This window comes from Urocampus carinirostris, chromosome 7, assembly GCF_059441175.1.
Source record: "Urocampus carinirostris isolate Australia breed hairy pipefish chromosome 7, RoL_Ucar_1.0, whole genome shotgun sequence".
In the NCBI taxonomy this organism is placed as follows: domain Eukaryota; kingdom Metazoa; phylum Chordata; class Actinopteri; order Syngnathiformes; family Syngnathidae; genus Urocampus; species Urocampus carinirostris.
In genome coordinates, this window is record NC_142355.1 from 13521725 (window position 1) to 13534601 (window position 12877).

The 12877-nt window shown below is 38.5% G+C and overlaps 1 protein-coding gene across 1 annotated transcript in view; it reads right to left on the reverse strand.

Moving 5' to 3' along the window:
• LOC148362391 (guanine nucleotide-binding protein G(o) subunit alpha) overlaps nt 1-12877 on the reverse strand; it is a 119420-nt gene that overhangs the window by 23926 nt on the left and 82617 nt on the right. Inside the window, exon 5 of the mRNA XM_088339798.1 lies at nt 4478-4606. Coding sequence (XP_088195924.1) covers nt 4478-4606 — 129 coding nt within the window. The remainder of the gene's footprint in view (nt 1-4477; nt 4607-12877) is intronic.

A 12877-nucleotide genomic window follows, 5' to 3' on the forward strand; every position in this document is an offset into this window, starting at 1 on the left:
GTATGGATTAAAGCAACAAAAACAACCTAAAGAGCCGCTTGGGCCCCGAAAAAGCCGTCTCTTGAGTGAACGAGCCAAAAAAAAAAAAACAATCAAAAATTGGTTCTCTAAAAATAGTCGGAATTCCCATCTCTTCAAGTAAACTCCGGTCAAAGACGTGACCGCAGTGTTTCATATTTGCTCAGAAAATCTCAAATTCTTTGAAATGCAACTTCTTTTTAAAGTAAAGGAAAATGTGACTTTCCCTGGTAACTAGTTACTCTTTATAGAGTATTTCAACAACTAACTCGGTTACTTTTTGAAAGAATTAGTGAGTAACTATAACAAATTACTTTTTTAAAGTGACGTGCCCAACACTGTGGGTGAAAAAGTTAAAATATAATTAGTTGGTTGTACATTTTGAATAGAGCACTGTTAAACCTGCCATTTTGCTTTTGCTATGCATTATGGATAATGATGGCAACAACATACCACTAATTTCTCTCTAAGGGCGTCCTAAATGTTTCCAGCAACACGGTGGTGCTTTGTGTTTAGAGCGCATATGTAAGTTGTGGAAAAGAGCATCTTGCGGTTTTCCTTGGTGCCACACCCGTATTTGAAGCCACAGAGTTTAAAATATAGCAAAAAAAGTGGCGGCTTGTAGTCCGGATTTTAGGATAATTCAAACGCAACGCATAAAACGCCTGTTTCACATTTTGTGTGACTGTAGCAGTGTCAATAAAACAATAATAAGCAAAATCGAATAGAACTTCTTTTGCTTCCTGGCATTTGTCTGGGGCCCGGTGTTTAGGGAGCACTGATTTACTGTATATGCGAGGACTGATTGAGTTTAGGCTTTTTTCTCCCTCAAAGCACTCCACCACATCTTCTTGAAGCATTTAGCATTGATTCAAACACTCGAGTTCCACTTGTGATATTTCACATTCCTGTCCTCACTTGTGAATCTTGAAACAGTAATGGAATCTGATCTGCAGAAGGCATCACGTTTACCTGAAGTCTAATTCGGGGAAAGATCACTCCTGTCAATTTTCATGCTCAAGTACAATTGTGTGAGTACTCCGAGAGGAAATACATTCTTAGTGAATGCAACCAGCCTTTGTGAATTGCATGTATTATACGTGTATAGGATTTGTACATCTATTTCTTGGCCAAATTAAAACACTTTTTAATGACATTCAAAGCCAATTTTTCAATTTCTCTAGTACAATTAAAAGAAAAATGTTGTGAATCATGTATTTTCCAGAGCCACGAATACAGTATGTCACAAAAGTGAGTACACCTCTCATATTTCTCCAGAGATTTCATCATAATGTCTAATTTAACAACAGCACTTTGACACAATGAAAGGTAGTCTGTGTAAAGCTTGTATAGCAGAGTAAATGTATTTTTCCCCTTAAATAACTTCAAATATAGTAGCCAAACTCATGGAGACAAAAGTAAGTACACCCTAAAGTAAAAGTTCCTGAAGTTCAATATTTTGTGTGGCCAATAGGATTTTTGCAGAACCACCTTAATCCTCCAAGCCATGGATTTCACCAGAGCCTTACAAGTTACCACAGGAATGCTCTTGCACTTCCTCATGACAACATGACAGAGCTGGGGGATATTTGAGATCTTGTGCTTCTCCACCTTTCGTTTGACGATGCCCCAAATATGTTCTATTGGGTTTAGATCGGAAGACGTGCTTGGCCTGTAGATCTTCTTTTCCCGTAGCCCCTTTAGAAAAGCCTTGGTCATCTTAAAAGTGTATCTGGGGTCATTGTCAGTCTGGAACATAGCCCTGCGACCCAATTTCTGGAGGGAGAGGAACCTTCTCTGCTCCAGTTTTTTACTGTACTGGACTGTCTCAGAAAATTAGAATATTGTGATAAAGTTCTTTATTTTCTGTAATGCAATTAAAAAAACAAAAATGTCATACATTCTGGATTCATTACACATCAACTGAACTATTTCAAGCCTTTTATTATTTTAATATTGCTGAATTTGGCTTACAGCTTAAGAAAACTCAAAAATCCTATCTCAAAATATTAGAATATCATGAAAAAGTATAAAAGTAGGCTATTCAACTAATCACCTGAATCATCTAATTAACTCGAAACACCTTGCGAGGGTTTCCTGAGCCTTAAAAACACTCAGCTTGGTTCAGTAAACTAAATCACTGCTGATCTGACTGCTGTCCAGAGGACCATCATTGATACCCTCCATCAGGAGGGTAAGACACAAAAAGAAATTTCTCAAAGAGCAGGCTGTTCACAAAGTGAACATATCCATATGAACATAAGTGAACATATCCACAAAAAGTCTGTTGGAAGGGAAAAATGTGGCCGGAAACGCTGCACAACCAAGAGAGATGACCGCAGCCTTAACAAAATTGTGAAGAAGAGCCGCTTCCAGAATTTGAGGGAGCTTCAAAGACAGTGGGCTGAAGCTGGAGTCCAGGTATCAAAAGCCACAGTTCACAGACGTGTCCGGGAAATGGGCTACAATAGCCGTATTCCCATGGTCAAGCCACTTCTGAACTCAAGACAACGGAAGAAGCGTCTGACTTGGGCTATGGAGAAGAAGCACTGGACAGTTGCAGAGTGGTCCAAAGTCCTCTTTTCAGACGAAAGCAAGTTTTGCATTTCATTTGGAAGTCAAGGCGCCAGAGTCTGGAGAAAGGCTGGAGAAGAGCAAAATCCAAGTTGCTTGAAATCCAGTGTGAAGTTCCCACAGTCAGCAATGGTTTGGGGAGCCATGTCAGCTGCTGGTGTTGGTCCACTGTGTTTCATCAAGTCCAGAGTAAATGCAACTGTGTACCAAGAAATTTTAGAGCACTACATGCTTCCATCTGCTGAAAAGCTCTATGGAGATGAGTATTTCATTTTCCAGCATGATCTGGCACCTGCCCACAGTGCCAAAACCACCAGTAACTGGTGCACTGACCATGGCATCACTGTCCTTGATTGGCCTGCTAATTCCCCTGACCTGAACCCCATCGAGAATTTGTGGGGTATAGTTAAGAAGAAGATGAAAGACACCAGACCTACAAACGCAAATGAGCTGAAGGCCGCTATCGAAGCATCCTGGGCATCAATAACACCTCAGCAATGCCACAGGCTGATTGCCTCCATGCCACGCCGGATTGATGCAGTAATCCGTGCAAAAGGATTCCCAACCAAGTACTGAGTGCATCAATGGACATTTTCAAATATTTGATTTAGTTTTGCTGTTATAAAATTATTTTTTTTACTTGGTCTGAGGAAGTATTCTAATATTTTGAGATAGGATTTTTGAGTTTTTTTCAGCTGTAAGCCAAAATCAGCAATATTCAAATAATAAAAGGCTTGAAATAGTTCAGTTGATGTGTAATGAATCCAGAATGTATGACATTTTTGTTTTTTTAATTGCATTACAGAAAATAAAGAACTTTATCACAATATTCTAATTTTCTGAGACAGTCCAGTATATGTTTGAAATTGTGTTTCCCTTAATGAAATGCTACTCCCCAATACCAGTTGCGCTCATACAGCCCCAAACCATCACATTCCCAACACCCTGCTTAATTTTTGTAGTCCTCATCTGGTTTCCGCTGCACATGCTTCACACACCATCTGAGCCAAACAAATGAATCTTTGTCTCATCATACCAGAGGATATCTATTCAGTAATCCATGGCCTTTGTAAACATACTTTGTTCCATCGTGTTAAAGCCATGTTTCTTCTTTGATGATCCATCAAACTTTATAATGAAATCTTTGGAGAAATGTGAGGGGTGTACACACTTTTGTGACATACTGTATATTGCCAGATTACATATGCAGTTTTTAATTCTGCATGTGCATTTATCAAGACATGATTTTTTTTTTTTTGATTTAAAATTGATAGTATATTTCTTTTTGAGATAGATCTCTCCGCATCTAGGTTTTCGGTAAAAATTACACTAATATCTAGCTTATATTTTCAGTTGCAGCTCTTCCCATTACAATTTACCACTGGGAATCGCTATCTTAATTTTTTGCATGGCCCAAAATAAATGTCCATGGTTGATATGTATTCCTTGCACTAATACACATTTAACAGTGCCCTGTTTAGGTGAAGCATGCACCTGTCCTCTTGGGCGCGACCCGTAGGGAGTAATGACAGTTCATAGGGCAATTTCGTGTAAACTCATGCAAGCAGCAGTTAATCAAGAGAAATAAGTATGGCGAAGGCAAGCCACCAGAGACCAGTGTCTGCGTCATTATGAGGCAGACCTGTTGTGTAACGTGGTAATAATTTCAAGTATTTACAAGAACTTCACCCAAAATTCAATCACTCTTCAATCCTTGAAAACACATTAAAATTCAACTGTTTAAGGATTTCAAGCACCCGTACAAATTATGTATAAAATAGAAATTTTTATTTTTTTTGCGGCTCCAGACCATTTTTGTTTTTGTGTTATTTTTTTGGTCCACTATGGCTATTTGAACATTTTGGGTTACGGATCCCCTTCTTACCTGAAATGAAGATTTTTGAAGGTAAAATGTGTCTCCACAATGCCCGTGGTCTTCACCCGGGTTCTCAGAATGTCCTGTTCCGTCGGCTGGTAGTCGGCAGCGCCAATTCGGTCGAGGCTGTCTAAGTAGCTGCACAACAAACACATATTTTTTTTCTTAAATAACATTTGAAATAACAAACATATTTTTTTTTCTCTCAAGCAAAATGCATTCACCTAAATAGCAAAGGTTTTACACAATTCATTGAAATATGCTGTGACGATAGTTCCAAGCAATCTTTTCAAAATGAACATTTTAATTTTATTTTGTAACTTTTTGGGGGAAAAATATATACATTGTTACTTGTTTTGGAATTTTGTTGCTGTTATGTGTTATTGCACTTATTTTCATTGCTTTGCAAGAACATTTCAGCCCCCGATATTTCCGGTGATGTGATCACATAATTTCGGTCACCATGGCGATCACGTTCATGCAGACGTGCACAAAATGTCATCCCTCTCTACTTTGATGATGACAAAGGGACTTTTTTAGAACAAAAAAAAAACTGTTTGTACTTATCCATATATCATCTTCTTTAACACACTAATTCACTACCTACTCACCATATGGGCTGGCTCCACACTTTAATTGCTGGAGACAGGAAACAACACTAGGAAGTGGGGGGCTCCCTCAATGTGTGGACAAAGATCTGAACAAAGCCACTCCGGCGATCTAATGGTTATTTATTGAACTTAAATTATTCCCAGTGGCTTACTTTATAATATATATATTTTTTAAATAAAATAAAATGAAAAAAGTAAAAAATGCACCTTTACATTTTGGCCCTCAGGGACAATGCTTCTGAAAACGTATGTGTATGTTTCGGCACGGAATGATTTAATGTTCGTGTAATGGGGATTCTACATCAAGGAAATCCAGCCCTTGGTTTGAAGATTATTCTATTTGGCCCTTGCATCCGTGTGACTCTGAAACCCTTATCCTACATTGAATACTGCTGAGACTGTGCAATGTTAAACTCGGTTATTCACATGAATGCATTTTTTGGTTCCCCTACAGTACATTCAGGAAGGATCTTGTTGTAGGAGATTAATCTCAAATTAAACAATTAACTACACCTTGTACTTAATACATTTCAATGATGCGCAACATGCCTGCTCGGAATTGACACCGTCAGAATCTAATGAACACAATGAGGAAGTTATTAAGATTATCTGTAAACATGCGTTTCATAATTGACAAGCAGCAGCAACGTGTAAGCAGAAGATTTGAAAGGCGATGAGCAGCACAATCCTTCATGCTTGACTTCAAAGTAACTTCTGATATAATCCAGGTCAGTGTCAAGTCAAGTCATTTCTATTTGTATAGCCCTTAATCACAAAGAGTCTCAAAGGGCTGCACAGGTTATTGCAAACCACAGACTATTATTACAGACTATTATGACACCATCCCCTGATCTAAAACCTACATGAGGGCAAGGAAAAACTCAAAAACCTCAACATGAGGAAAATGAAGAAACCTTGAGAAGGGACCACACACGTGGTAATTTTACCTCATGTCAGGGGGTTTCCAACATGGTGACCGCGGGCACTAGGTAACCCCCTAAGAGCACTTAAGTAGATTGTGGACCATTACTGATAGCTGATCAGTGATGGATCATAACGATTTTCTCGGAAATTTCATTTCTTACTGGCAAGAGAAATCATTGACTTAATAAGTGTCTTTTAAAACAATGTTTTAGTGGTTGACTTTGCTTATTTTAACCGTAACCAAATAATTACAACCTGATAATAATAATGTAACAACAAAGCATTAACATACGTTGCTATTTTAGAAATGCAATTCAAACTATTGGTCGTTTAAGCTAATCAGTAACAAAAAAGTAGCTCTCAGGTTAAAAAAGGTTAGCTACCCCAGCCAAATGTAATACCTAAAAAATATTTGTCTCGGGGGGCAGTACACCCCGTGATCAAATTTTTAATGGCCCGCGCCCCTCTGTCAAAATAATAATATGTGGCCCACCAGGAATGTTGACCGCAGTATAAAATAAATTAACATTTCACCAAATGATGGCAGGAGCTCTTTAGCCACTTTGCCCTTGGCTCTATGTGAGAATTTTAGCCCACGCTATTTCCGACAGGGCTACTGTAAATAAAAAAAGGAAAGTTGACTGAGAGGGCTGCTGCTTCCAGGACAAGTGGAAATTGGAGTATTTTTTCACCAAAATCTGAAAAAACTACGTCTGCCTGGTTTACCAAGAAATTGTGGCTGTTTTAAAAGAATATAATATCTGTCAGTGGAAAAAAGGTGACTATGACAAACTAACTGGAAATAGACACTGTGAAAAAGGTAAAGCAACTGGCAGCTGTTTTAACGGCACAGAAGGGTTTTTTCACAAGACCCCTCGCATTAAATGAAAATACTGCAAAGGCGAGTTACGAGGTTGTGACGCTGATGGCCAAACACTGCAAACCTTTCACAGAGGGTGAATTGATTAAAAACTGTTCAAAGAATGCCAGGCTGAATAGTCGGCCTTCACACAAATTCAACCTTATTGACTTTGTAGGGATAGTGTGTTGAATGGGCCCGAATTAGTCTAACATATTTAGGCATATTGATCGAAGCCTTAATCCTGCAGAGAATTTTCAACCATAGTCAGTATGACAACATTGAATGAAAGCTGTATACTCGTATAAAATTGTTTTGATTGCATGGAAAATAGCGACGGTTATTACGATTACGAGGCCGTCGCTGTCTTCCAGGAGCTAAAGGAGCTTTTTCCTAAGAACGTCTTTTGTGGAGTGGTTGGACACCGTGGTTGAGCACAAAGTCATTAAGGTCTTTTTGATGTCCAGCCATAATTAGGAGCGTTACTGATACTGACAAATAATAATTAGTTACAGTTACTAGTACATCATTTTAAAAGGTATTCAGTTACCTCTCCAGATTACTGACACCAAAACGTAGCACGTTACTCTGAGTAACAATAACCGTGTATACTCGCATGAAAGCCGATTCCCAACAACTTCTTTAAAATAGCCAAATAATAAACTCGAATGGCTATACACCAGTAGAGCATCACCCGCATTGAGACGCAAAACCATTAGTTGGGGGGCATTTCTGTATTTAGCAGTGACATTGGCACACAAAGAGTACGAATGGCCTGGGAGAGTGGAATGTCTTTCGGGGAAAAATGCTGGGTCAACAAAACCAAAAGGGCTAAGTCAGCGTTTTCTTTGGCATTTTCCACAACCTACCTGACTGCCTGTGAAAGATGGTGGTAATATGTAAACTCATTACCCCTTTTCTTGAGAGGGCAGACACACAAACAGATCTATCTGTCTATCTCAATATCTCTCTATCTAATGTACAGTACATACTTGTAGTGCAGCCCTTTGAGACTCCATGTGATAAAGGGCTATACAAATAAACAGGGTTGGGTAGGGTTACTTTAACTTGATTACTTTCAATTACTTTTGGATTACTCCAATACCAAATATACTAATAAAAGACAAAAGAAACTAAATATGAATAAAATCATGACTCACAACACGTGGTAAGCTTTCTCTCCTGGCTTTGATCTCTTTGATCTCCGGCAAAACTAACGTAAAATGCGACAGAAACTAAATGAAAATAAATCCAAACAGCTTGCCAACATCATTTTTGCCGTTCCATGTATTCCGTTACTCCCCAAGCCTGCACAAAAGTTTGTAATTTTATTCAAAGTAAAGTAATTTAAAGTAATCAAGTTAAAGTAACCATACCCAACCCTGCAAATAAACATGACTACTATCAAATTTCAACTGTAGAAGTGTAAATAAGACAAATTTATGTTCAAGAGACCATCACTATTTAAATCCATCAACACTGTAAAGAAAAATGATGTCATACATGGACATTGGCTTATCTGCATTGTGGTAAATAGGTCACCGTGCAAGCATTTCACAGAAGGACGGAGGAGGCTTCAGGCTCTACTCGGAGAATAGAACGTTCTGCTTTCAACGTAACATTACACTAACAGGGTGAAATTGGCAACTAGGAATAGAAACACATCCATCTTAAGGCATAGAGCAGTGTGTATCGATCTTTAGTGATCCAAGGCACACTTTTTCATTGAAAAACTCTCGAGGCACAATACCCGTAGAAACTGCTTTCAAATATGTCATTCTCATCTCCAGTCTAGGTTTGAAAACATATAAGCAATGTCCCCTCTAATTTTCCACGGGTCTGAGCGTTCACACAGAGTCGGTGAGCAACGCTTGAAACAACAGTAAGCAACCATAATCCCAAGTGTGGCAAGATAATTCATTATCAAACATGTCCAAAACTTGAAAAATTATTTTTCTATTTTGAATGAATTGACTCAAGTACTATTGCAAAGGTTGTACGGCCTAAAAACGATGTCTGTTCTTACAATTCTTTCACAAAATATCCATTTCTTTTTATTTCCTGATATATTTTGTCACATAATATTAACATTTTTGGGGCTTATTTAGTCGGTTGTAAGATACAGAACTGTACTTAATCACATTTTTTAGTTGAAGTACAATGTTGGCAACAAGATTCACTTGATATAATTGGAATTATTTGAATGCAACATAAACTTTTTCTTCTTTTTTCCGTGTTTTTTTCTCCTTTTTTTAAAATTCCTTTAAAAAAAATCTCATTGTGTTTATTTTTTCCGAGCTGTTACTTTTTTCTTTTTGTTCTCTATTTACTTTTTTCCTACATTTCTTTCTTTTCTTTTTTTCTGGCTTTTTTTCTGAAATTTTCCTTCCTTTTTTCTCATCCTTATGTTTCTTTTTTTCTCAGCTTTTCACTACTTTTTCATTTTGGTATTTATTTCTTTTTTGTTCTATTTCCCCATTCCTTTAAGTCATTTTGTGCATAATTTTACATAATATTTGGTCATGTTGGGATTAAAGAAGCAAAAACAACCTGAAGAGCCGTTTAGGACCCGAAAGAGCCGGTTCCTTTTAGTGAGCCGAGCCGGAGAAGCCGGTTCTCGACAAACTCTACTAACTTTACTCAACTTCGTTCTACTTCGACTCGACTTCAAAATACCGCATTTAGGACACAACGTCCGGGGAACCCGTGTATTTTTACCTTTATGCACTGTAACTTTGACTTAAGTCTCTTCTTAATTAGTAATTTTGAGACCTCATTTTTGTGCGCTGGCTAGATTTGCGCTGAGAATGTGCGAGCAGTGCGCAATTGCGCTCGCGCGCAGCTTAGAGGGAACACTGTATATAAGTATAAGCTTCTGACATAATCTCCAGACAAATTAAGTTCCCAATGTTTTTACGCCCACTACTATTTCATCAGATTATTATAAATTTAACTACCTGCTGCCTCTTATTGGATACATAAATACGGGTCCATACAGACGCTCCCTACTTACGACCATTCGACTTACGCAAAACGGTGGATTTAAACATATTTTTTAGGATCTCAAAAAATATCCGGATATTGCTGTAACTTAAATTTTGTATTGTGTGCGCCATTTTCCGAGTACAAGATATTGGTATAGTGCTTCTTTCCGCTGCTACCGGCATGTGGTGGCCATTGCAATACCTGTCAACCTCCACGGCTCCATGCCCGTACAAACTGTCGTATTTTCCCATACAAAATACAAAATAATCGTACACCATATTGTTTTTTTTTTTCTTTTCGGAATGACGCATTATGGGAAATCCCCAGGCGGCAGACCAGACATGGGACCAAGTCACACATGTGCAAGTCTCAAGTAAGTCTCAAGTCTTCACCTTCAAGTCCCAAGTAAGTCCCAAGTATTTTTTTCTTGGGCAAGTCAAGTCACAAGTCAAGTCCCGAGTCTTAGATTGCCAAGTCCAAGTCAAGTCACAAGTCATAAAAACAGCGACTCGAGTCGACTCGAGTCCAAGTCACTAAGTCTCAAGTCCCCATGTCTGCGGCAGACGCATGCGATTGACAAATTTGCATTTTTCTGTACAGATTGCCTTGTACGTCATACTCCTCTTAAAATGCATAAAAAAGTACCTTGTGCGGCAAAACCGTACAGGTTGACAGTTATGCCATTGTGAGAGCTCACCCAGCATTCACCCCAAAGAAGAAATCCGGCTTCTTCTTCCTACTTCATGTGTAACCATACTGTGGTGTACATCCACAAAATGCCAAGAACTTGACATTTTTATTGTTTAATATCGCATGCATTCATTCAATATGGTTGATGTAAAGTATAAAGAAGAGACGAGTCGTTTGTTTTGAAACGAAAGTGGAATACGAAAGCTTGATGTGGTTGAGAATGTGGTTGAATAGCTATTTTTTTGCCACATTTTACCACGGAGGAGGAAGTCGCCAAAGTCTTGAAGCCCATCTTCCAAAAGTAAGTCAAACTCAACTTTATCTATATAGAGCATATTATTTTATGAATTTTTTATCTTTTAGTACAAAACAATAAAGGTTACTTATGCAATCCTTAAACATACTTATATAAACCTTAAACATACAAAATATAGAACTTACGAACAAATTCAACTTACGAACGATCATTTTGTTCGTAAGTAGGACAGCATCTGTATTAACAGAAATATTAACAACATCTCTTCAAATTAATTTACCAATTATATATTCAAATTATTACGTAACCCCAATATTCGCCGCAAATATGAGTCACACTCAAACAGAGACTCCACAGGGCAGAACCCAACAGGAAGCTGCCATCAATCTTTCATGTGACATTTAGCACACACAGATGGTGTGCAGGCGTGAGCCCAATAAAGTTCCGTTAGGATTTGCTATGCGTGCGCGACAAAGTGAAATATTAAACAAAGGAAGGCACTAAGGTCACATATGTATCAACCACGTTTTAACATCAGTCCTAGTTTTAGGTTTCCTCTAATGTGCTATTCCCTATTCTATACGATATTTTTCTTGTAGCCCTGGAAATGCTTTGTCGCACTCCTTCATAGGCTCTGTTACAGCAAACCCATTAACCGAGTTAGCGTGTAGGTGGCGCCACTTTTTAAAAACGTGTTCTTTAAGCAATACAACACAAATTTTTGGAAACGCTAGCATTAGCAACAAATGTCACTATATAGGAGCAAGTGCCCTAAAACAGGGGTGTACAACTCATTCGGGCTTGAGGGCCACATGGTAGAAAACATTTATTATCACCAGTTGGACTAATAGATCAATGAGAGAGAGAGAGAGAGAGAGAGCGAGACAGAGAGAGAGAGAGAGACAGAGAGAGAGAGAGAGCGAGAAAGAGACAGAGAGAGAGAGGTGGAAGCAATAAGAGTAAAAAAGAAAGAGAACTAATAAGAAAAAAAAGGGAGAGAGAGAAAGAAAGGCAACAAGAGACAGAGGGAGAGAGAGGGAGAGAGAGGGAGAGAGAGAGAGGGCGGATGGAAGCAAGAAGAGAGAAGAGAGTGAGAAAAACAGTTAAAAAAGAACGAGAAAGACTAGGAGAGAGAAAAAAATAAAGAAAAAGAGAGAAATAGACAAAGAGAAAGAAAGAGAAAGAGAAAGTGATTAAAAGAGGGGGCAAAGGGAGGGAAAAGAGAAATGAGAGAAAAAGAGAAAGAGAAAGGAGAGCAAGAAATAAATAAAAAGGAAAGATAAAAAGAGAGAGAGATAGAGAGAGCGAGACAGAAACAGAGAGACAGACAGAGAGACAGTGAGAGGGAATACAGCTCGTTATTTTGTGAGTGGTGCCTGGCTTTGGCAACAGCCAGAGAACATATTTAAAACTGCAGCTAAATTTTCTCTTGTGCTTCTCCCAACCTTGTCTCATGCGGCATATTAGAACCCATGGCGGGCCTCCTGGCTATCTACCCTTTGCCTAAAAGGTTGTAGTTAAACACAGCTAATGCTAATATGGCTAGCATCCAATGCTAGAAGCTAGTGCCACTTGCTGCGCTAACCTCTCGTCTAACAAATCTGGCTTGCTCAAATTACTACTGTGGCTAATAGCGCCAATTACGGATGGAAAATAACCATTAGTAATTAGCCTGGCATTGTATGATATCTCTGGTGTTATTCGAAAAAGAGAGCGTACACATTTAAAGCACTCGGAAAGCAAACATCAGTCATACATTTCAAACTGGAGTCCATCAAAGCATAAAATGTCAACGTATCTATAAAAGCTGACATTCATCCAAATTATGCATGTAAATACGCTGCTTTTAGATAGATAGATAGATAGATACTTTGTTCATCCCCGAAGGGAAATTCACATTTCCAGCAGCATCCCTGAGCTGAGAACAATCGAGAACAATCGAAAATAACACGGGAGCTGCTGGAGTGGCTGCCATTCGTGACGGCGCCGGAAGAAAAGATTCAATTTGAATCATGTACGTACAAACAAACAAACAATTTTGTACTTTTAATTTAATTACAATGAATGAGCCATGCATGGGACTT